The sequence below is a fragment of the Microplitis demolitor genome, chromosome 10, assembly GCF_026212275.2.
Source record: "Microplitis demolitor isolate Queensland-Clemson2020A chromosome 10, iyMicDemo2.1a, whole genome shotgun sequence".
In the NCBI taxonomy this organism is placed as follows: Eukaryota; Metazoa; Arthropoda; class Insecta; order Hymenoptera; family Braconidae; genus Microplitis; species Microplitis demolitor.
In genome coordinates, this window is record NC_068554.1 from 245,416 (window position 1) to 268,687 (window position 23,272).

Here is a 23,272-nt window from a genome sequence, read left to right on the forward strand (position 1 = left end):
TTAAAAGGGTTCAAATCGACCAGAAATTCTCATCTATAATTAAAATCTATTTAAATTTTATTTTTACTATTATAAATAATAATAAGTTATTTGTAATTCATAGCGATGATGAATAGTTTAGTACATTGAAAATTATGTCGAGATAATTGTCACCGCTTGAGGACTTGCATAGACTTGCATAGACTTGCATAGACTGATGCACAAGAAGGTAATGAACGCGTTGTCGAGAGAGAAGAAAATGGAGGAGAAATAGTTGAAGGAGGGAAAGGGGCCCTGACCTAAGACGGAAGATAGACACAACCATGACGCTTATTACGCGCGTGACTTGGCTTCGCTCATCAAGCTTTCGTGACTTGTATTCTCAGTTGCATCGTGTTTAGTTATACGTTTCGTGTATGGTATAGGTTCGCACAGACGTTACCTGAGGCCTTGCTTGCAGTGATTAGGAAAGTTGCTGCGATTATAGTTCGCTTGTGTCTATGTCTACAGTACTTGTATATCTATACATCTATACATCTATATATAGATAGATGTATTATATACTTGCTTTATAGTTACAATATTATGGCCATCTCTCGTCTTTAGCTACTGCATACATATACTTAATCCTCTGTTCTAAACTACGTGTGCATGCATGTCCATGAATTTGAGTTCGTAAGCCGCGATTTATTAGTCTGAGAATAGCTTGTAGCAGCGAATTAGTAATTGTTAGAAAAATTAGGCTTTACTTTCTTTCATAACTTTCAGAATATCAAAAAACGTGAATCAATCACGTGGATTTGATTAATTAATGAAAAATGTTGCTAGCTAGATGCTAGCTAAATTTTACGGTCGGTAAAGAAGATATTTGAGATAAAATCTAGGTATAATGATCAAAATATGAGGATTGAGGTCGGAATGTTTGGTTTTGCGAAACAATTGACTTTAAAAATATTATTTTAAGCAGCATAGAGCTTGTCCATGCACGATAAAGTTTATCATGTTATATAACGAAGAAATACCAACACATAAATGCTATCTCGTCGAAAAGTTTACAAGGGCGAGCGGTTCGTTATCGCATTCCATAGTAGCTGGGGTTGGGTTTTGTAGTAGAGAGGACCATTCGCATAACGCACAGCCGTCGGGTCATAGCCACCCGAAAGCTGCTGAACAGACACACAGAGCGACCTTACTTACGCTCGAGAAACTGCAGTACCACCGATATTTCGCGCATAGTCCAACAACCAACCACTATACCATCACACGCAAGCATAATTCGTGTATTTCCATCTATGCATTTATATCTATATATAAATTTACGCGAAGCTGCGCCAGCCACCGGGAGCAGGCATGTGTTTCTTCGGCATGTATCTGCACCATTATATCTATATATATATATTATATATGTATATGACGACAATACGCCCAACATATTGGTTGAAACCCTGCGCACTCAGCGCTCATGAATATGCCGGAGCACGGTGGTTCTAGCCCCCCTTCATTCCACTTCCTCCCTTCATCCTTTCCGAACCCCTTCGCTCCCTCGGCTCCGCGAAACTCCCCCCCGGTCAATCTCGTCCTAGCTACATTGTGTATCGACCGAACAACGCTAGAACCAAGTAATGCTAAAACATATGGAATTTTTTATTCAACTTGAGACATACCCCTTTTTTATTTTATGTCAACACAATGCGCTATATAAATTCTTTATATTTATTTATCATTTACAACAAGTAATAAACAACTTTTAGTTTTAAAATTTTGTTTTTTTTTTTTCGTAATAATTTTCCCAAAAATATAGGATTACTAATGAATTTTTAAGTTTTTCGAAATGAAATTTGAATAAATAATGAATAATTAAAATTGAATAAATTTAATGGTGTACATTTTTGATGCATATTTAAATAAATAAAATAAAAAAGTTTTCCAACTATAAATAGTTAAGATAAACATCTCGTATTATCTTATTCATAAACCGTTTATTTAGGCAAATGTACAGAAATTCAAATTATTTGAAACTTTGTAATTATACACTAGTTCAAACAAGCGTTAACTTGAAACTTTTGATACGCAGGCGCGCGCTCACTGTACAGTACATTAAATATACATATATATAAATATATATATATATAGAGTAAAAGTAAGAGAGGGTTGTAGATAATATAAAGCGGCATGAGTGCGAGTGGGGAGAGATAAAGTTAAACTTACGCACATTTTTACCTTTCAGACTCAGGACGAAACTCAACATCAGAGCTCGGGATTGCGTCCTGGCGATGGTGGATAAAGGCCGGTTGTTTGCTGTGTCCGGCGGGCTTCGAGTCGAGGGTGCCAGATAAAAGCATTTCAAGGGCTCACAGATACAACTACCACCGTTACAACCATTGCTACGATCACTACCATCATTACCGCCGGCTCTTGCTACTCAATGGAATTCTTTGATTAATCAACGACTCTTTATTTTTATTCTAAACAATATTTTTTTTCTTACTGCCATCGCAATATCAAATAACCATTTTCATAATTTTTATTTTATTTTTCCTTAAAAACGTTAAAAATAAAATTTAAAAAAATGAACTGTACATTAAATTAATTAAAGGAGTTTTTTTTTTTGTGACAATTAATTTGTAATACTATCGTAGCAATAAAAAATGAAGAATACGGACGAGGAAAATAAATGAAAGAAAGGTGCAAGAGGGCTTGGTAATGTTTTTCTTGGTCTAACAGCGGCAGGAGTGGCACCATAGAGAACCAGAGGGCAGGGAAGGCACTGCCGGCAGCGAACCAACAACCGATCGATCTAAGTCGAACAAAGGAAGGCACTTTAATTAACGATTGTGTGTCTCTCACGACGTCCAACTGGGCTCAGTGTCGCCTTTGTACGTGCATTTCTCGCTGCGCGTGGATGCCCTTGGACAGTCACACGAACCAACTCCATTCTGGGTGGTGGTATTGCTATTGCTCCTACTGCTCCTACTGCTCCTACTGTGACTAGTGCTGGTCTCAATATCTACTATGACTACTATGCTTGTAGAGTACCTACTCTCTATATAGGAAACCAGGCGAGAGAAACGGGGGAGCACAGTATATACATCAGGGAAACAATATACCTATATATCAACTAGAAACTACTCTCATGCACTGCTAATAAGTCAATACAAATTAGCATTCGGTTCCTTTGTACCACATAAATCAAATGAATTAATTACTCATACGACAAAGTTCTCATTCCTCCCGTCTCTTTATTACTTATTTTCCCGTTCTCTTTTCTTTGATAAAAAATTTAAACCTCTAATTAATTTTCGATCCCAGCTTCAGGAATTCATTAAAATAATTAGTAAAATGTATTATTAGTTTTGATAATTATAATAATAAGCCTGAGTACATACTGAAGTTTTTAAAAACAAAATGATTTAACTGGATGCCGTTAACGTCAAAATGATGAGTACTTGTGGGTTTACAAGAAGAGATAACAGCTCCTTACGAAACCCGTTTGTGGATTTAATTCAGCAGTTAGTTGTTGTTCCTCCGAAACTTTCAACAATAATGTTCTGTTTATACAAGTGGCCTTAGCTCAATTGTACGAATTGACGCACACGAGTTGCATAACGGGGTTAGGGAATAAGACGCAGGACTACCAAGAAATAGTAATATACCGAGGATTTAATTGTTGTACTCTAAACATTACCCGTAACTAGTTTACGATCTATAGCTTAATATTAAGTGACCAAAGAGTGAGCATTGAGTCTTTGGGCAGCAATAAAATATCTCGTATCGAAGGAGGTAATAGAGAAAATAAAATTACAGTAGGATCTAGGTTTATGTGTGTTGTATGAGAATGTTTGAGAACAAAATTAAAGGGAAAACTGAAAACTAGCTAACTATATATACGCTAACTCACTAATTTAACATTAAAGTTGTGGTAGTTATTTATGTGTCGGTGATTGTCACGATAGTAGTGGTGGTAGTGATGGGAATGGCGATGGTGATGGTGTGGTAGTGATACATTTAAACTTTGGTACCTTTGCGGCTGGCAGTTACGCAGAGACGCCATTGTAGACAACCCTCCATTGAACTCATCAACGAGCTTGTTGGAAATATGATACCAGCAGATAATTAAAGGCCTACTGTGTAGAACATACTCTCCGCATGTTTAAATGCGAGGTTATTATTTAAAATGTTATACAACAAACTTTTAAAATTATTATTTTTATTTTCTTCAGCTTTACCAGCAGTAATGCAATAAATATTTTAATTAAAATTTTAAAAAAGAAGCTACATTATTTTTTTTTCTATTTAGCTTAATAAAAAAGTTTGTGAATAAGAGTTGACTGTAGATATAATAGAACGCTGAAGAAATTAATTCAAAATATAATGTCGTTGAAAAGCCCTATCGAGGTTTAATCAAAAATACTTCTTTGACATCTGAGAATGGTAAAACACGAGACGGAACATGAAGAGAGAAGAGAGAAGAGAGAAGAGAAAAGAGGGATGAAATTTTTTCATGAATAATACACTGGATACGAACAAGAGGAAGCACGACAGGGGGCACTGATATGGAAATCCTGAAGAGCTTATTATTCGTATCGAATAAGCGACTGTGAGAGTAGAAACGAACCAACTATGAGCCAACTAGAGTGTACCAGAGGCCCAAAACATCATAGTATGCCGAGTTGAGTTGGAAATGGGGATGGGAATGGGGATGAGGAGGAGAATAGGAACAGGGATAGAAACAGAGATATGGAATGGGTGGTTGATTAAAGGAAAGTAATACGGGTTCGGTCGGTTACTCTTGGATATAATAGGCAATATTCATATTCATTCGGTCATCGTGAAGCTATTGAATGGACTGCTACGTAATACACGTATTCCTACTGAGCTGACATTGCTGGGGCCGGTGCCAGAGCCGAGACCGGGGACCCGGTAGTATTAGTTCATCAGTAGTCCGGGCAGCTATTGTCATATTGTCATATTGTCGCGAGTGGTATTGACGCTTGGTAGTGGCTGTGTTTCATTGTAGCCCCATGCGTATACTCTATTCCGAGCTTACAGTTTACAGCTTCTAGCTTACAGCCAAAGTTGCCTTGTACATTGTATTGGTTACTCCATATATGTACCTATGCTACACACTGTTGGATGTGTCACTATTCTTGATCGTTTATGACTCCCAGTCTGGTTGAGGAGACCTTTCCAAGACACCATGTCATCAGCAACCCAAGTCCTTGAGCATTATCTCGACTTCAATACTAAATTTTCATCAAATAATAGTTGAAAGGATGGTAAAGTAGCTTGAGTTTATAATTCGTAAAAAGTAATAATAAAATTCCTGAGATTGGCAATCAGTTCTTACTGAAGACGTCTGCAGAAAATCTCGAGATGCAAGATAACCGGCAGCATCATGTCTTGAATAATTCTGCACAAGTACAAAAGCGATTTGAATTTATCGTCAAGATTAAATATGAGTGTCAATAAAAAATGACATGAGAATGGTGCGAGAACAAGCAGTAGCATTCTCTCTAATCGTCAGAATAAAAAAAAAAAAAAAAAAAAAAAAAAAAATGGAAAAATAAAAAAACGTTCGTTTCATTGATGAGTGTGATCGATCACGCCACGGCTGGTGAGACGGAGACATTAAAATTGCAGACCGCTCCGATATTTCCCTTCAAACGTCCGACTTTGACGTTACCATTAATTGATTCTCTTTCCCGCTTCGCGCAATTCTCTAGCCTACTAGGCTTCACTACTCTATATACATATATACATATATACATATATACGTCAATGGGTTTAGCGCCCAGCGAATGTCAATCAGACTCTTCGAATCCGCATCACCGTCCTCTGCACTCACATTAATTCCGCAAAGATGAGAAGAAAAAAAATTTAATTTTTGTTTTGTTGTTGATTTGTTTTCTTTTTCTCTTTATAATTAATATTTAATTATTTGTTACAACAATGAGTGGTTTAAATTGAAATATAGTTATTGTTTATTAAAAGTATATGTCTGAATTGAAATGATAAATGAAAGAATTAAATGGGGACAGTTAAAATAAATTTGTTGTCTCTGTTAAATATATTGTGATGCAGAAAAATAGCTAATAGATGTATGCCAGATGGCACAGAGTGTATGAATGTGTGTATTAAAAATAAATATAAATATGGAAGAATGAAAATACAAAGTACACATTGGATGCTGATTGTAACCGCAAATGTCGGTCATATCGAAAATAAATGAAATTGCATTTACGCTACGACCGATTTGCAAAATAGCTTTAATATTTCACTTTAAATTGTTTTTGTTGCTAAGAGGCTTTTGTATGATAATATTCAAGAAAATGTAAATTTTTATTATCAATATTGCTATTGTTATTTTTATAAAAAAAAAAAAAAAAATTAATTTAATTGGGGTTCAAGTTTCAATTGAAATAAAACTCGTTAAATATTAAATTCATTATTTATAAAAAAAAAAAGAAAAAAAAATATAAGAATGAAATGTGTTGGTAATTAATGGAATAATATTTTAAAGTTGGAGTGAATATAATATTTGACTGGTGAGTGGTATAAAAATTAATCAGTACGTTAATTATAGGTGGTATGTTGGATAGAGAGTGACAATGTGTCCCATTCTCGGGTGTACAGTGGCGGTCGACATCCGAGAGGAAAAAAAATGTACGTCAATTAGTCGAGGACAATCTTGACGTGGGTGTCGTCTGGGTGATAAATACTCGCCGGCGAAACTATTCTCAGTGCCATCTGAGCCACGCAGCGAGATCCATTTCGTTCAATGCTACGCAAATTATCTCAATCCCAAGCCCGCCGTACGTTGTCCTATTAATCATACAAGGAATACCAGCGAACCAACAGACTAGTCAGACCCACTACCCATTCCCCATCTGCTACTAACTCCTCGGAATTTTAGACATTTTGAGCACTTGCTTTTGCTTTAACCTTTGTTGGAAACAAATTTATATTTCCCTGTCCAAAATAATTCTTCCATTCTATCTAATATTATTATAAATGCATTTTTCCATCTGTCCTAAGAAAAAATTACCATTAAATTTCACATCTTTCAATTTAAATTTTTAATAATTGGTATAAGAATGTCCTAAACCAAAATAATGGGCATTTTGAAGACCCTAGTGTTACCCAGTTTTGGTTTAAATTTTTTGTTTAATATATTTGATATGCAAGAGCCTCGCAGCCATAAAAACTCTTAAAGGACTTGTTATCAGTATGTAGATATAGGAGGTCACCTACAACACGATCTCCAGCACGCTACAGTTTAAAACCTATCAGATAGCACGCGAGATACTATCGACTATAAAAATCCACTCAGCAGAGTATCCTCTCGCCCATAAAGTGGATCAATTTCTTTTTCTTATTTTTTTTTATTCTTCATCACTTCACCTTGACTAAACTTAACTTTGCTAAAACTTGCTTGGGATCTTCATTTTAGTTCCTCATCCTCAATTTACATTTAATGCATTTTAGATTCAACATGTAGTCGAAAAAATTTTAAACTACATTACAGGGGATTTGTTTCGGCTCTCGGGTCTTGGGTCTGAGGTCTCTGGTCTAGGGCTTATATCCTCTAGACTATGAGTCTCTAAATCACCTCATTTCATCATCAGTTTGTCGAGATTTGCTTGTTAACAAGATGTTTAAACAGAAATCTTAACTTTGGCCATAAACGGGCCTGAGTGGCTTTTAATTTAACGGTCGTCGAGCTGGCAAATGGATGCGCAGTAATTATATGAACAGGCTAGTTCACTACAGTACTCGGTTCCTACACCAGGCGGCATATTCCGGTCCGACCGTTAATATTTAAAGGGTTGAGGGTGGATTATGTGCAAGAGTCGCCGCTCAATAACTAGACTTGACAAAGGCTACTGTGAGGTCATTCATACTCTCCTTTCCCTTCATTCCTCTCTCGCTTTTTCTTTTTGTTTCTTTGCATACGCGGCACCTCATTTTTCTGTCCTGAAAAATTTAATCTATATATATATATATATATATATGCTTGAAAAAGTTTTGTTCTTTATTTTCAATATTTTTAATTATAAAGTATAACATCAAACAAATCTGTCCCTTTCCCTTTCTTTTATTTAACATCCTTTATATTATTTTTTTAATTAAAAATGTTTCTTTCAATATAAATTTTCATGAGTTTATTACAAAAATATATATTTTCAAATGTATAAAAAATCTATTAAACTATAAACAATAATTTTCAATAAATTACAGAGTATTATTAATTAAGAACATACAAGACGGTGTTACAGGAGTGACCATTTGTCGTATTAGCCTAGTGAACTACTTGCGTGTTAATTTCACTCAGGTATACGTTACATCGAGAGTGTTTATAGTTAAGATAGCATCTTGAATGGCCAAAGTTTACTGTTGTACACTATCCCCGAGCATTATTCACCCTTACCCAACTTCCCTATTATTATTAAACCAAGACACCGAATTTATATCCCGAAATTCGATCTCGGTTTATCAGAATATACATACATATACACCCAACTTGACTTTACTAAAATCATAACAACTTTGATTTTTATTCCAAAGGGTTGAAATTTGAACGTCTTATGTTTCGGCTCCATCAAGACGCTTGCCTCAATAATTAACATTTTTTTTTTTTAAATTTGGTATCTACCGAAAGTGAATTTCATGGCCGTATTATTAGTTTAGTTCATTAACGGGCCATAGTAGTCTATAGACTGATGTAACGACGAGTTGATATCTGATATAAATAAGCCGCACCTTATCATTATTCATTAGACATTATATATATATATATTTGGAATAAAAATAAAGTATGGGGTTGCACAAGTAGAGCAGGGCTAACGTGAGCTTTAGTGACTATCTGGCGAGCTCGCCCCTAGCGTTTGAGGCTCGGAAAGAGTTAGTATGTATGAAGGATAAAATAAAAGGAAAAAAATATGAGAATAAAGGAAGCAGAGGAGAGGGAGCTGAGGGATGAAAAGAGAAAAATAAAAAGGAAGAGGAAAAGGAAACGAGGGTGGGTCGCGCGTAAACGCGGCGGCCGTCGGAGTGGCTTAAAGCAATTATTTTTAATACAAGGGAGATTTACGACGTGGAAGATTCACGCTGGAAGGCCTACTCTTTCTACCTCCACGGAGATGAGTCTACCCTCATTTACTCTCTTTACAATCTCAAAACTCGGCTATGCACTAGCTGCTGTAAATATATACGCCGCTGCACCTACTAACATTCACTACGCATCATTTCACTCACTGACGAGCCCGACGAGAAGAAAATTACCCTCTAGCTACTCAACCTTCTTATCTTTTGTTCAGACTAGGTCATTTTATATTGAATATACATTTTTCTTTCCCTTTTTTTTTCCTAGTTCAAATTAAGTTGTTGAGGTAATGATCGCACATCAAAAATATTCATTTGACTAATTTTTTTTTTTTATTTTATTCCCACTCAAATAATAACTTTTTCAAGCTTCATAGTTCAATAGGACCCAACATCAATAGGAGAGATTAAAAAAAAAAAAAAAATGACTCCCAGAAGGACGTTTTTTACGGTGAAAATAAATTTAGCCTGGAAGTAATAAAATTTATAGTTGTTTCTATTTTATTGAACTAATAAATCAGCTGTCTGTTTTAATATAAAATAATTTAATTCCTGCATATTTTACGGTGTCAAAAAAAATAAAACATTAGGATTGAATGTGTATTGGATTATTACAGTGGATTGCTGATTAATGTTTTACGAAGGACTATTCTATTAAATGTCCCTCGATCGACATGCATGCTGCCGATTTGACCGTAACCATTTTAATTTGTCGCCCATAATATATAATACCGCGTGTATAGATAATAACAATAATCATGTATAGTATAGTATAATAAAATATAATATATAATATATAATTCTCAGCAGAGTATGACTCACAATTTAAATGCATTAGCAATAACAGTTAGAGGTCAAAATAGCCGAAATACTGATTAACCAAATAATTTTGTATAGACTTGTATTATCATAATTTACATAAAATATTAATTTTTCCTGGCTAGTAACACAAATTCGATAACTAATTTAATTATTTAAACAACATTATCAGTTGTTGAATTTAAAGTTAAATGCGGTAATGGCTCTGAGGTCAGCTGGTCATTTCTCCATTATTTTAATTATATCAAATTTTACAAAACTTTACATGTATATTGAAAATTATATACATATATATATATATTACATACAATGTATGTAATTATTGCTACAATTATTAATAAATCTGAACTAAAAACAATATTGCATCAACCTAATTAAATTAATAATTGAAAACAAAATTAACAAGTAATATTTATTTCATGTATTTTATAAATAAAATAATAGGTTGCAATACAATGAAATTTTACCTCCTACTGTTGGCATCATATTTTTTTTTATTTTTATAAAATAATTATTCTATTAAAACTATATGATGAACAAAGAGTACACCGAACAATAAACTCAGTTCATTAATTAAAAAATAAAGTTTATTGAATAATAAAATTTTTTTTTATAACATAGTTTAAAGGGAGTGTATTAAAAATATGTAGCTGATGGGGTTTATTAGTGCCATGGGGAGACAAGAATAAAATGAGTGATGGGCAGAAGCCCTCTGTGATTTTGCTATTAGCTCAGATATTGCTTCACTAAGATCCGAGTGTAATAATTTATCCGAGCATGGATTCATATCATAGGGGTTGCTCTCGCGCGCGTCCGCCCGGCTCATTCTACCGCGAAAATAAGTGAGTGTATGATGTACGGGCGAGGGGAATTATATGTTGCACAAGCTGGGTATTACGCCGAGGGGGTTGCTACGTCGAAAATGTAACACTCCCCCCTTCCTCCTCCCCATATCCCACTGAGTTGGACTCGTATGAATACTTTACAACAAGCTTCGCGAAATAACTTTTATTTCCCTTAAATTTATTTCACATTATTTCTCTCTTGTACCCTCAACTCAACTCAACTCAACTCAACTCAACGCAACTGTTTATTACACTTTTTGTGTCAGCCTATAGCCAGAAATCCACTTTAATAATTAAACTGTGTTTCACTAATTTTCAGTACTTTCGGTTAACCAGTCGTAGTTTTAAAGTTTAACTGTCCGTGTAATTTATTTTAAAAAGTAACTGATGATAGATTTAAGTGACCGAGAAAGGAAATACTTTTGAAAGGTATTTTTAAAATTTATATTTTAATAAGAATAGAGATTGAAATATTAATGGAAGCTCATTGATCGAATTCCTGGGGAGGAGAATCATTGAATCGAGAATATCGGTATCGTTCTGAGGACAAGCTTGATCCCTGGTTGGGAACATGGTATTGCCCCTCCTTGAACACGTTTCGAGTCAGCCAGTCGAATTAATTAGCGTACTACTTCGCGCTCAATCGACAGAATATTCGCTCCAACGCGCATTCCGACCTTAGATTATACTCGTAGTCATCTCGGCTGAGAAACTTCTCTCTGGATAATAATTGTCCACAAAGTATCTTCACCTATACTATATACTATATCTATACATCTATAGAGCAGAGAAGATTAAGTGTGTAGGTAGCAGTGGAAGAAATAACGAGAAAGTTCTTTCTCGTTAATATTCTCGAATCTACGCACCGGTGCAACAGCGAGAGTCTGAGAGCAATAATTATTATCTAATTTGTCAAATGGTCTACTCTGAGAGTATAGGCCATGTCTGTGTGTCACACGGATCTCCCGGCGGCTGCACTGAGATGTAAATCCCATTAGCAAACTTGACGCGACTCAGTTGGCCCACCCGTATTACTCGCACTACTCTCACTACTCGCACTACTCGCACCACCTCAACCCTTTTCACACCCTCGTTGGCAACTATACCTAGTTATTATACGTATACGTTCGGAGTCTGGAGTCTAGTCAAGCAAGAGCTCAACCTCATTGCTGGAAAAGCCAAACCCAAAGCTACATACACTCTACCTGCCATTAACTCACTACACTCCTCACTTCTCTTCAATATATATACATATATTTGTTGGCACTTGCTCAGGCCAATTAACCAACACGAAAGTTATCAAGATTTAAATACAATTTCTGCATCTCTAGCTCAAATAATAAATAATATATCCAAGTTTAATTACCTAACTTTTAAGTATTCTACTCTTCTAACCCGTCTTCCTTTGCTGCTTCAACAAAATAAAATTTAAATTATCTAAAGTAAATCTTAAGTCTCGGTGATAATTTATTTTTTATTTTTAAATAGAGTTTTATCATCAGGCTCGCTACGTTTATTTCTTCTTTCCTTTCTTTTTTTTTTTTTTTTTAAATAAATCTTCATATACGTACGAGATTTATTATGTGATCAAGAAAATATATTTGTTGGCATTGCCTACGGCTGTATAAATACTCCCCTCGCCAATACCGTAGTGTCTCTTTCGTAAGCATTTCCTCTTTTGGGTCTTTCTTCCTCGAGATGTTACAAATTTCATTAAGAAATTTTATTAGACTCGATAAAATAAACATATCTCGGTAAACGAAACTTGTGGGGATAGGTTTAACCGTAAAATATATTTACATCGTAAATTGGAATAATATTATGGTTTATTTAGTAAATAAATAAACTTTACGGTCTATAATTAAATTTAATTAATTTATCTTATTAAGTATCTGGGCATAAAACACTTTTATAAGGAGTAAATAAAAAATTCAAACTATATTATAATAAAAAAGTTATAATTTATATTTATATAATAATAGTTTGTTGCGGATCGTATTTTGGCAAATGCAAGTTTCATTTTCCCATGGGGTCTACTGGTATTCGCAAGTAACCATCCTGAGCCAAGACTACAGCCCGCAGAGAGAGTTTTCCTTGAAATGAGTATGCGAGGCTCGAAAAGGGAATCGAACTTAAATCCACCTAGTGTAGTTGTGTTGTGTAGGTGTAGCTCTGTTCTCCCTAAGGGCTAGGAGAGTTTCACCGTCTGGCTTTTTTGATTAACCTATGCATACTTAAAATAAACTTGCCTCGTTTCTTCGCTCGAAACCTGTCGTGATAGTATTACCCTTTCATATCTACCCTTTTCTACATTCACATTTTTTTTTTTTCTTATCGTTCATATTATTTAAATCATATGTGGAAAATTAGTTTTCTCTTCAAATATTAACTTTACAATAAATTTAATTTAACTATTTTTTATAGAGTTATGTTTTCTGATATCCTGAAGCTATTACAGAAAAATTAATTAAAAATTTTAAATAAAATCGTATCTCCACTTATACAGGTTAACGCATAAATCTACCAGTTTTGATTACTAGTCATATTTATTGCTATGTTCAGTTGATAATTAAAAATTTTTTGTAGCATTACCGTGCATAGATACAACTGAGTTGAATGCCAGTAGTATTTAGTGAAACGTTTAATTTATTTCGGTCATAAGCGTCTTGACTGATTACCTCAAGCCAGACGTGATACGAAGATGATATCACAATATAGCAAGGACAATATTAGGAATCCTGGAGAATCTACCGGGGTAGATTTCCCAGACAATTCATGAGCTATTTCAGGAACGCAACACAAGGCTTCGAGAGTCAATGAAATGAGCTCATTTCATCTCGATATCATAATGTACAGCCATCTCTCCGATCTCAGATATTTCATTGTTTGATAACTATACATCATTTTCTTTTAATTTTAATAAACTTGATATCAATTAAGTTTCCAATAAATAAATTTATCATAGTCTTTAATTGGCTCGAATTATAAAAAATACAATATAAATATAATTAAGTTGTAATATCTTGAGCTTCCTGCCGAATCGCAATAAGTCTGGAAGGGAGTGGTAAGAATTAAGCTACTTACTCGTACATCTTAATTAATACGAGGATCAATAGAGCATGTGGTAGCGTTACAGTTGGACTAGCTAAAACGCACAGAGCCCCTTCGTCTAAAAGAAGAAGATACTCTGGAGTATTTCGGTGTATTCTATAGACTATGTGGTGGTTGGTTCTAAGAAATAGCGGATAAGGAGGATTAATGAAATGGTGCGCACAGTGTCGACGAGGATAGGGAGCTTGGTCGTTAAATCCGTGAAGCCTCGGTAGACTCAACTCAACTTTACTCTACTCAACTCAACTCTCCTCTACTTATACACTACTACCACTACTACCACTACTACCACTGCTACTACGGCTACTAATACCCATACCCTTAATACTAAAACTGCTCTCCCTTATTCTCCCTGTACAAGCTCATGTACCACCATCTCACTTTTTCTGACTTGGATGCGTGTAACTGGCTCGTAAATTTTTTCGTCCAATAAATCCGACTAGAATCGATATATCCCTTAATGTCCCAGTTGTACATGTAATGTGCATGGATAGTACCAAGTCGAGCTCAAGATCTTTTGTGTGACCTGCAGAGTTCATTGCTCAACCATATTTTTTATTTTTTAATCCATGAGAAATCTAGGCGGCAAGAAAAAAAAAAAAAAAAAAAAAAAAAGAAGAAATATGCTTTCATGACTCAGCGTACCTAGGACGCCCGCTAATAAATAGCAATTAGCGACGCGATAATTGATACTACCGCACGCTATGTAATTATCTACATATATACACGTGTGCTCGCTGATATTTAAAGTTATTTTCACTTAGAAAAATAATTTTTAATTAAAATTAATTATTAACCTCGAAAAAATTATAAACAATAGTTGTTAATTATTAAAATAATAAACACTCGTTATCTATTATTTTAATCAATTTTTTAATTGTCACAATTATAAATTCAAATTAAAAAACTTTACCACTAATTAAAAAAAAAAAATTTTTTCCAATCACTAAACAAATTTTCAATTAAAATTCCGAAAAAAAAAAAAAAAAAAAAAAAAAAAAGTCGTCAAATTATTTTTTATCAATTTCTGGTTTAAAAAGTTTTTCATTAACGGAAAATAAACTACCCTGTAATTATTTATATGGAAAGCTTATTGGATAAAATGTAAACTCTCTGTATATATATACATATATGTAAAGAGAAAGGCAAAGTGAAGTTGCTAATGCGTCGATTAAACTAATAAAATTTTCTTAGCTCTATGATCGTCATGGCAATTTATCTTTCGTGCCAACCCACATCGAACGAAAATTCTGAGAACGCTGAGAGTCAACATTTACTTTTACTCACCCACTCTCTATACCTTCATAGATCTATACACATATGTATACACATAGAGATAGAATATTTTGGCTTTTATCAGTGATGCAAGTAAACCTCAACGTCAACAAACCTCATTTGACCAAAAGGAACACTTAAATTTAAACAAAAAGTTAAATAATAAACATGATCAAATTTTTTTCAAAGATAATTAAAAGTCTATATTTATTACAAAAACTGACTAAGTCAACTCATATGAGGTCCAGAAATAGAAAAAATAACTTTATTAAGTTATGTTCTCTGAAAAGTTTAAATTCTAGTCATAGAAAAATATCATTTCGGTGTTTTTTTTTTTTTTTATTAAAGCCACTTTCATCATAGAGTTGACGATGACATAAACGAAGCAGACGATATCAAACTTATGATCTCGCTAACGAAAAGTAACGTAGATATAGATATGTATTGAAAGTATTATAATAATGTGAGGGCATAACTTGGTAGCATATCACGAGTTTATGGGTATTTTACTCAACGCAGGAGGGATATTATGAGTGTTCTCTTTATGTCGCCGTTAAGTGCTCGTCAGTGGTCACGTCAAGTATCACAGAATACGTATGGGCCAGTTTCTCGTAAACTTTAATATAATGTATCCTTATATGCCGGATAAAAGCTACGTACCCATGAAAGAATAATGTTATAATGAGTCTTTATTCCGCATATTATTATTATTATTATTATTATTATTATTATTATTATTATTAGCTTTTTTTTTTAATTTTAGATAATGCATTTAGTCTTTATTCCATCAGTGATTATATTATTCACAAAGCGTACGCTTTTAGTGTACACGTTCAAAGATTTGGGTCACGTGATGGTAAGTAATTAGAGTAATTATTAGAGTGAAAGGATTATTTTTTTAAAATGAAAATTGGAAATGAAAATATAAAGCTTTGATAATTTTAGCCTTCGGATATCGAGCTGAAGCACATGGATGAGCTGAAACATTGGTCTGTTGGTTAATCGAGTCAACGGTAAAATGATAAAGGCTATTTTCAGTGTCGTGACTGGTCACAGCTAGCAGTAGCTGGATCCTAATCCCTTAATGGTTTTAGTATAAAAAAAAATCTCGAGAAAAACGTCTGGTAATGTAATTGAATTCCTCTTGGACCTCTTTTCATCCACCATTGTTTTTCGTCGTTACGAGGTTTAATGGATTTGCCCCATTCTCAATCCTTCACTGGCTATGTGATACTTTTATTTTTTTTTTTATCAACATTTCTATTCGCGATCATGTTATAAAAAAGCGATCAAATTTAATGCCTTACAAAAAATGATAATAATTTTGTTAGTGATTTTGTTCTCAAGAAAAAGCAGTTTATTTTAATTATAACCGATGCCATATGAAATTAACTGAGCAATTTAATTTATTTTTGAAAAGCAATAATCTTATGGGCAAAGATAACTGAGAAAATATAGTAAAGCTAGAGAAACGTTATCTAAAATACAAACTAACCTTCTTCTCATGGGTCTAACAATAATTATTTCTAATTTGCAGTTATATATGCAAAAATATATAAAGTTCTAGTACCCCCAGATAATAATACTCAGCTCGTTTTAGCGACTGCGGTACACGAGATCTCTGGTTTTATCCTCCCGGGTCTCGTGGATTTCTTCTGGTTCAAAATGTCTCTCGTGTCCCATGACACTAAGAAACACGCTACCCAAAGATTCATTTTTATTATTTATAATTTTTCTAATCAATGATCCGAAAATGAGGAAAAAGAAAAAAAAAAGAAAAAAAAAAGAAATTTAATCGAGTAATAAATAATTTTGATTATAATTTAAAAAATATATTTTGAAAGCTTTTACCATGGCACAAATTAATTTTGTCGGTTATTCTTGAGACTTGTGGAAGATTACACGAGTTAGTGGGCACCGTGTGTACGCAAAACATGCTTTGAATAGCGATTAGAGTCAACTATTATATGCGGTTATCGTAGCTTATGTAATGATTTACTGATGCCAACGATCGTAACTTTAACACGTAATCATATAACCATAGTATGGGATTTTACACCGAGCATAACCTGCCGTGACTCGCGCTTATGATTCCTGTGTATTTATACACGTGTACTTAATGGGATATTCTACGTATTCCGACTAAACATTTGCTCCATATATGTATTTAATTATAATAATAGTAATAGCAATGACTTGCCTACATTCGAGTCAGATTAATTGTCAGATAAAAAAAAAAAAAGTTATTTAATTTAAATTTCCTGATGATAAATATTTAAGGGTGAAATGAATTTAGCGTGTGTATAACCGTTAATAAATGATACGAGAACAAGTGACGTCATTGTTGTCTGGTGTACGATAAGGTCGGCAGTTAAATCTCAGAGTTTAGCGCGTATACCTCTTATGGACAGTTTGAGTTATGTAGGTGCGGTGAATGTACAACAGCGACTACAACTACAACGAGAATATACCACAGAGTAGAGGAAGAATGTGCCAGCGCTCGCCAAAGAGCTTCGCTATATAAGGGTGGAACCAACACCGACACTCTTGATTTATAGAGGGCGACGCATCACGCGACGTTTGTGCCACAGGTACACGCTCCTGTATACCTTCTCTCTCTCTCGCTCTCTCTCTGTCTCTAGCAATCTAGGATTCCAGAAATGCACTTTTCGTGACTTAACATTGTTTACCAGATATACTGGCACTATGATTTCAGGTAGATAGTGTCGGCTTACAATATATTTGTTGAAATAATGATAAATGTTTATTCGAAAGTATTTTTTATTATTTTATAAATTTTTATTTATCTCAATAAAGTTATTTTACCCCGTCTTTATTATGAAGAGCATGAGAAAATATAAACTAAGCATGAAACAAGGATGATACTCATGTGGGAAATTTTAAACAACAAGCTTTTAAGTGTCCAGAGATTGTTGTACGCTGTATGTTGTTGTTGTTGCTAGAAGTAGAAGTAGTTGTAGTTGTAGTTGTAGTTGTGGAGGAGAGATAAAATTAACAAAGCGGGAATTAACGTACTGGTAGTTGTATAAGGCTATAAGTAATCAGCGGTGATACTAGACGCTCTAGACGTGAATTTCAGTGCCCGGGTCTTGTGTGCTCTCGACGAACATACAAGAACACATCTATACAAGAAGAGAGTTGAGTAGTCTGGGTCTCGAGGTAGTATTAGAGAGCTAGTATGGCTGTTGCGGCTGTATCCAGCCAAGGGATTAGACCGTCTAACGTGCACTGGGGGTTAGGCGTAGTTTATTTGGACGTTGCAAAATATGATGTACTTAAATGTCGTGGATGTTTGCCTGCGGCTCTAGATATCTTTGCGAAAATACGATCCGAGGTACAGCAATGAAAAATTATCAAGCAATTTTCTTCGCAAGACGTTTTTAATAAAATTTAGTTTTTACTTCTGAGCTAAAAAAATTAAAGCTTTAAAATTTACAATGCTTTAATGGAAATTAATTTTATATTTTTTTAATTAATGCTAAAAGCACTAGGAAACCTGATAGAGGAGAAGAGACTCGAGCTAGGGTAATAAAACGACAGCATTTACGGTCGCATGGCTGTCGAATGTCCAAGAGCCATGAGAAAGTTTAAACTACGCGGCGATTTGATCGTGAAGCTCGTCTTTCCGTCCGATTACACTTTATAGCAAAGGAAGTTGTAGAGAAGCTATCTAGGCCATAATAGTTTTCCATTACTTAGTTGTGAATGACCGTCTTTTTTTTTTCTTTTTTTTTTTTTTTAATTTTTAGCAACTTTTCTTCATGCAATCACGCATCCTTATTTAACTCAAACTTTACTCCAATTAACCCACTGTAGCCTCAGTTTTTTTTTTTTTTTTTTTTTTTTTTTTTCGAAAAACAGAACTAAAACTAAAAGTTTGAAACACAAAAACTGCTAACGTGACATTCCCCACCCACTCGGGACCCATTGACAGTTTAATTTCTCTACGAGAAAAACTTTCCAATTTATTGTTAGCAGGAAATATTTTTATGTCCTGAGCTCTGGGGACTAAAAAGCTCACTTTTATAAATATTCGCCTCATAATTTAATCTTTTCTTGCAGGTGTCCTTTACCTGAAGAAATAACCCATCTCGCGTATCTCGCGGGCGTTTTTTACCGGGCGCGACTATTTATTTAAAATATGGAAATGCCAGATATTATTTTAGTTTTATAAAAAAACTTTGTACTTGCATTACCTTGAACTAAATGACGTTAGTAAAAAGATAAATTATAAAAAAAAAAACAAAAAAGAAAAGAGATTATTCCATTAAATTGATTAGTTAATTGATGAAAGTTGCTGGAAATGATTGGATGAGCGCGTCATTTGACCTAAATCACTAATTATTTCACTGGCTTCATTTACAACCTCATGTTTCTCATTTTGTTTAGGAATTAGAGTAAAAGTAATGAGCATTAATGAGTCCCGTTGTTGATGAGTGTACTCTATGAATACAAATGCTTATAATATAATCTGATGAGATCAATTTAAGTCATTTTACAACAAACAATATCAAGTAATCGATAAATTTATTTTACAAAGGGGTTAGAGTAAATGGTAAATTATAACCAAATGTTAAATATCGACTTTTAAAAAATAATTAAAGCTTATCGATAATTAACAAACGAATAACAACGTCCGGGTGTCACAACTGTCACTAAACGATCACATATATCAAAGCGTATTCGCTAACTATTGAGCTGTTTATGAGGCTTTTGTGAATCGAGAGCGGCGTTATGTAAATTGATTAATCAAAATCATATACATATACATATATATATGTATATTTGTATTGAATTCTCTAGGCATATTAATATAAAATATCCTTCTATTCTCTGTCCATGAAATATACAAACACACTCATATTATATATAGTTACACACCAAAACAGCTTTTCCATCACATTTAATTCACGCAAATGGTTGTTTAGTTACACTCAGTAATATACTAATGGTTTACACAGAGAAATATACAGAAACAAATATGTACTCAGAGTATATTTCGTAGCAGTAGGAGTCTAGGGGTGTGTTTGTATATTTACTATGAATTTACGTGGGAAAAGCTGCGTTAATGCAGACTCTGAGTATGCTCCATTAGTTTTAACTAAATTTAAAACCAGTACTTTTCTCATGTCCAGCCTCATTTGTGGACTTCCTTGTTATCAGAACCTACTTAGACTCTTTCGTAGAATAATTATAGCTATTCTTTTTTGACTCATCATTTATTTACTTTTCAATTTAATTAATTTTAAAAATAATTTAATTTTTACCTTAGATTAAGTTTATTTAATTTAAAAAAAAAAAAAAAAAAAAAAAAATAAAATGAAACTCACCCGAATAAGCTTCCGACTGTGCGTCATCCGACGGCAAGTTGAATCCAGCAGCGTTTCCAGGACATCCGTTTCGATTTTGCTGTACGGCACGTATAGTGTGTGTCGCTAGCAAAGAAGGACCACGTGGCGGTACTTCCGGAGGTGCTGGCTCCGGTGGCGAGTCTCGGCCATTATCTACGGAAGTTTAAAAATACAATATTAAATAAACATTAAGCAATAAAAAATTTAAATATACCATACAGTTTTAACTTTTTATTCTTGCCAACTTTAAAATGCAAATACGAGGACTTTGTCAATTATTATCATACGTTTTTTTTATTTTATTTTATTTTTTTTCTGCAATACAATGGGATTAAATAACGTAATGTATAAATCTATAGTTCAATATTTAGCATACTTTAAACGAGAATAGCATGAATATCGATTACATTGAATTAGTCGTGGGATTCGGTAGGGTGACGCAATAAATTTGAAATCGGAATACTCCGTGTATGTATATAATTAGTGCAATGTATAACCATTAGAGATTGTTAATGTTGCAAGGCACATTACTGTAAATCAACGTTAACTACGAACCGCTGGTCTATCGTGTGCTTTCGCCGAGCCAACGTTATAGAACTCTCTGCCTCTCGCTCTATTTATATATATGTATAAATATATTAGGCGGTAACTTTGCGATATTCGATAATATAACTTTGGTTGAGTTTTCTCAAGTCCTTAAAACCTACTATGAAAACCACTAGATTTTAGTTGTACCCAATCTACTAGTAACTTTGATAATAAGGTCATACCATGACCCAATACTATTTCAGTGATTGTATTAGTTTACTTTATACAGCGTAATTTTATTTTAAAAGTGTCTTGATAAAAAACAAAAGTATGCTAGATGATTACGTTTTGTGTTTGAAATGGGAATAAATATAATAATTATTTAATGAGACGAAAGTAATTTATTTTTGAGTTTTAGTTTAAAATCGCCGCGAATTGTCATCATTATTAGAGACGTGTGGGAATCGACGAGGCGGTAAACGAATGTGATTTAACAGAATTGTTTCAAATTATCCCGTTCGTTACGCTGAAGCTTTCGCAACGTGTGCGTATTCCCGTCCAAGTTTAATTGGAGATATAATCGCATATGGATCAACGCTTTGCTCGATTTCACCTGCCCAAAGTTCTTTTACTCATTATATTTTATAAACAACCAGACGATTCATCACAGAAATCACAAAAAAAAAAAAAATAATAAAAAAGATAAATATAATTATTTAAAATAAATTAGTATCAGCAACTCGTGTGTGAAATTTGTCAAAAGCTCTCTTTTGTTTTGAGATAATTAAGTTGTTAATTATCTCTGATAAATTATTCACCAGATTCGTATAATTTTGAAAAAATACAGTGTTAATAAGTAAAAATAACTCACGCATTGTCATTGGTAATTGGTAAATTTAAATTTAATTAAGTTGTAAATTATTTTAGTTGACAAAACGTCACTATTAATTAAGATAAAATAATTTAATTAAATGGATTTATTTAAAAGAGGTAAAATTTTAAATTCAAATACACGAGAGAATTAAAAAATACACATAGACATTTTTTTTTTCTTTTTTTTTAACTATTGATCACAAATAAGTTTTCATCAAGCATAAGTTTAAATGGTGATGTTGAATTGATGAAAAATATGGGAACCGATATGTGTATGATGAAAAAAATGAAAAAAAAAAAAAAAAAATGGTTCCGGTGGCGAGAACACGTCGCTGGCTCTTTAATCTTCCAATTCTATATATGTATAGCAATAGTTTAATTAAACCAGGCTGGTGAAACGTGGTAATGCGTTTCTGTCGGCAACAGCCGCGCGTCTGTCCCCAGTATCTCGAATAACTTTAACCCCCATTCCGCAGAAACATATATGTACATTCGTTACAGTTATATCGGACACTATTCGCATGCTCGAGTTTCGACAGTGATAACATATGTAATGCATAATTGGATACTCCCAACTTATAATCCTTTGTACATATTATTATTTATTTATAACAATTTATTTTATTGTCGTGATAAATCATTAATGTCTTCAGAATCGAACCTAAAAGTAATTAGCCGATAAGTTGAATTGAAGTTTATTTATAATTACGGCAGTTTAATGGAAAAATAATAATATGAATTTTTTTAGTTTTTTAATGGTTTATAAAAAGCAATTAATCATTTTTTTAAATTATCGAATGTCATGATGATTTAATAAAATAAATGAAATGAAATCTAGTGATAAAAGTAGGTCATAAATGACGTCAAATCAATTAAATATTTTTATTTTATTTTTATAAAATAAAAATCGAAGCTTTAGATTAAAAAATTTGATCTAGAATTTTTTTTCGAGCATGTTTCATTAGAATTTATCAGATTGCCCTGGTGGTATTGAGGATCAGTCACAGAACGTGTCATGCCCGGAGATAGTTTAGAACGTAACGAATTTGGATTCGTCAATACCGTCTGCTCGCAAACTACCAATCCACAAAATCTAATTAGACGGTTTTCTGTTGTAGATCAACGAGATATTCGAAGCGATACGAATGATCAGATCACCAGACTGAGTAAATTACAAACCGCTGTATTATTTAAATAATATTGAAACTCGTGTATGAATTGTATGATAGTAGTAAGTTATAATTCTATTGATTATTTTAGAGTTGGGACAAAAGTTTTGATACTATAGTAAAGGTGTTGTCTGGGAAAAAGAGTGTGAGAAGTGCGAGGAAATATCGGCGGTTAGCAGAAGATTGTCGGGTGCTTGCC

General features: G+C 33.5%; 1 protein-coding gene across 2 annotated transcripts in view; it reads right to left on the minus strand.

The window, feature by feature from the left end:
* LOC103571897 (teneurin-a) overlaps window positions 1-23,272 on the minus strand; it is a 251,588-nt gene that overhangs the window by 125,858 nt on the left and 102,458 nt on the right. For both annotated transcript variants that reach the window (XM_053742569.1, XM_053742568.1), the window contains exon 7: window positions 20,483-20,656. In XM_053742569.1, the coding sequence (XP_053598544.1) occupies window positions 20,483-20,656 (174 nt within the window). The remainder of the gene's footprint in view (window positions 1-20,482; window positions 20,657-23,272) is intronic.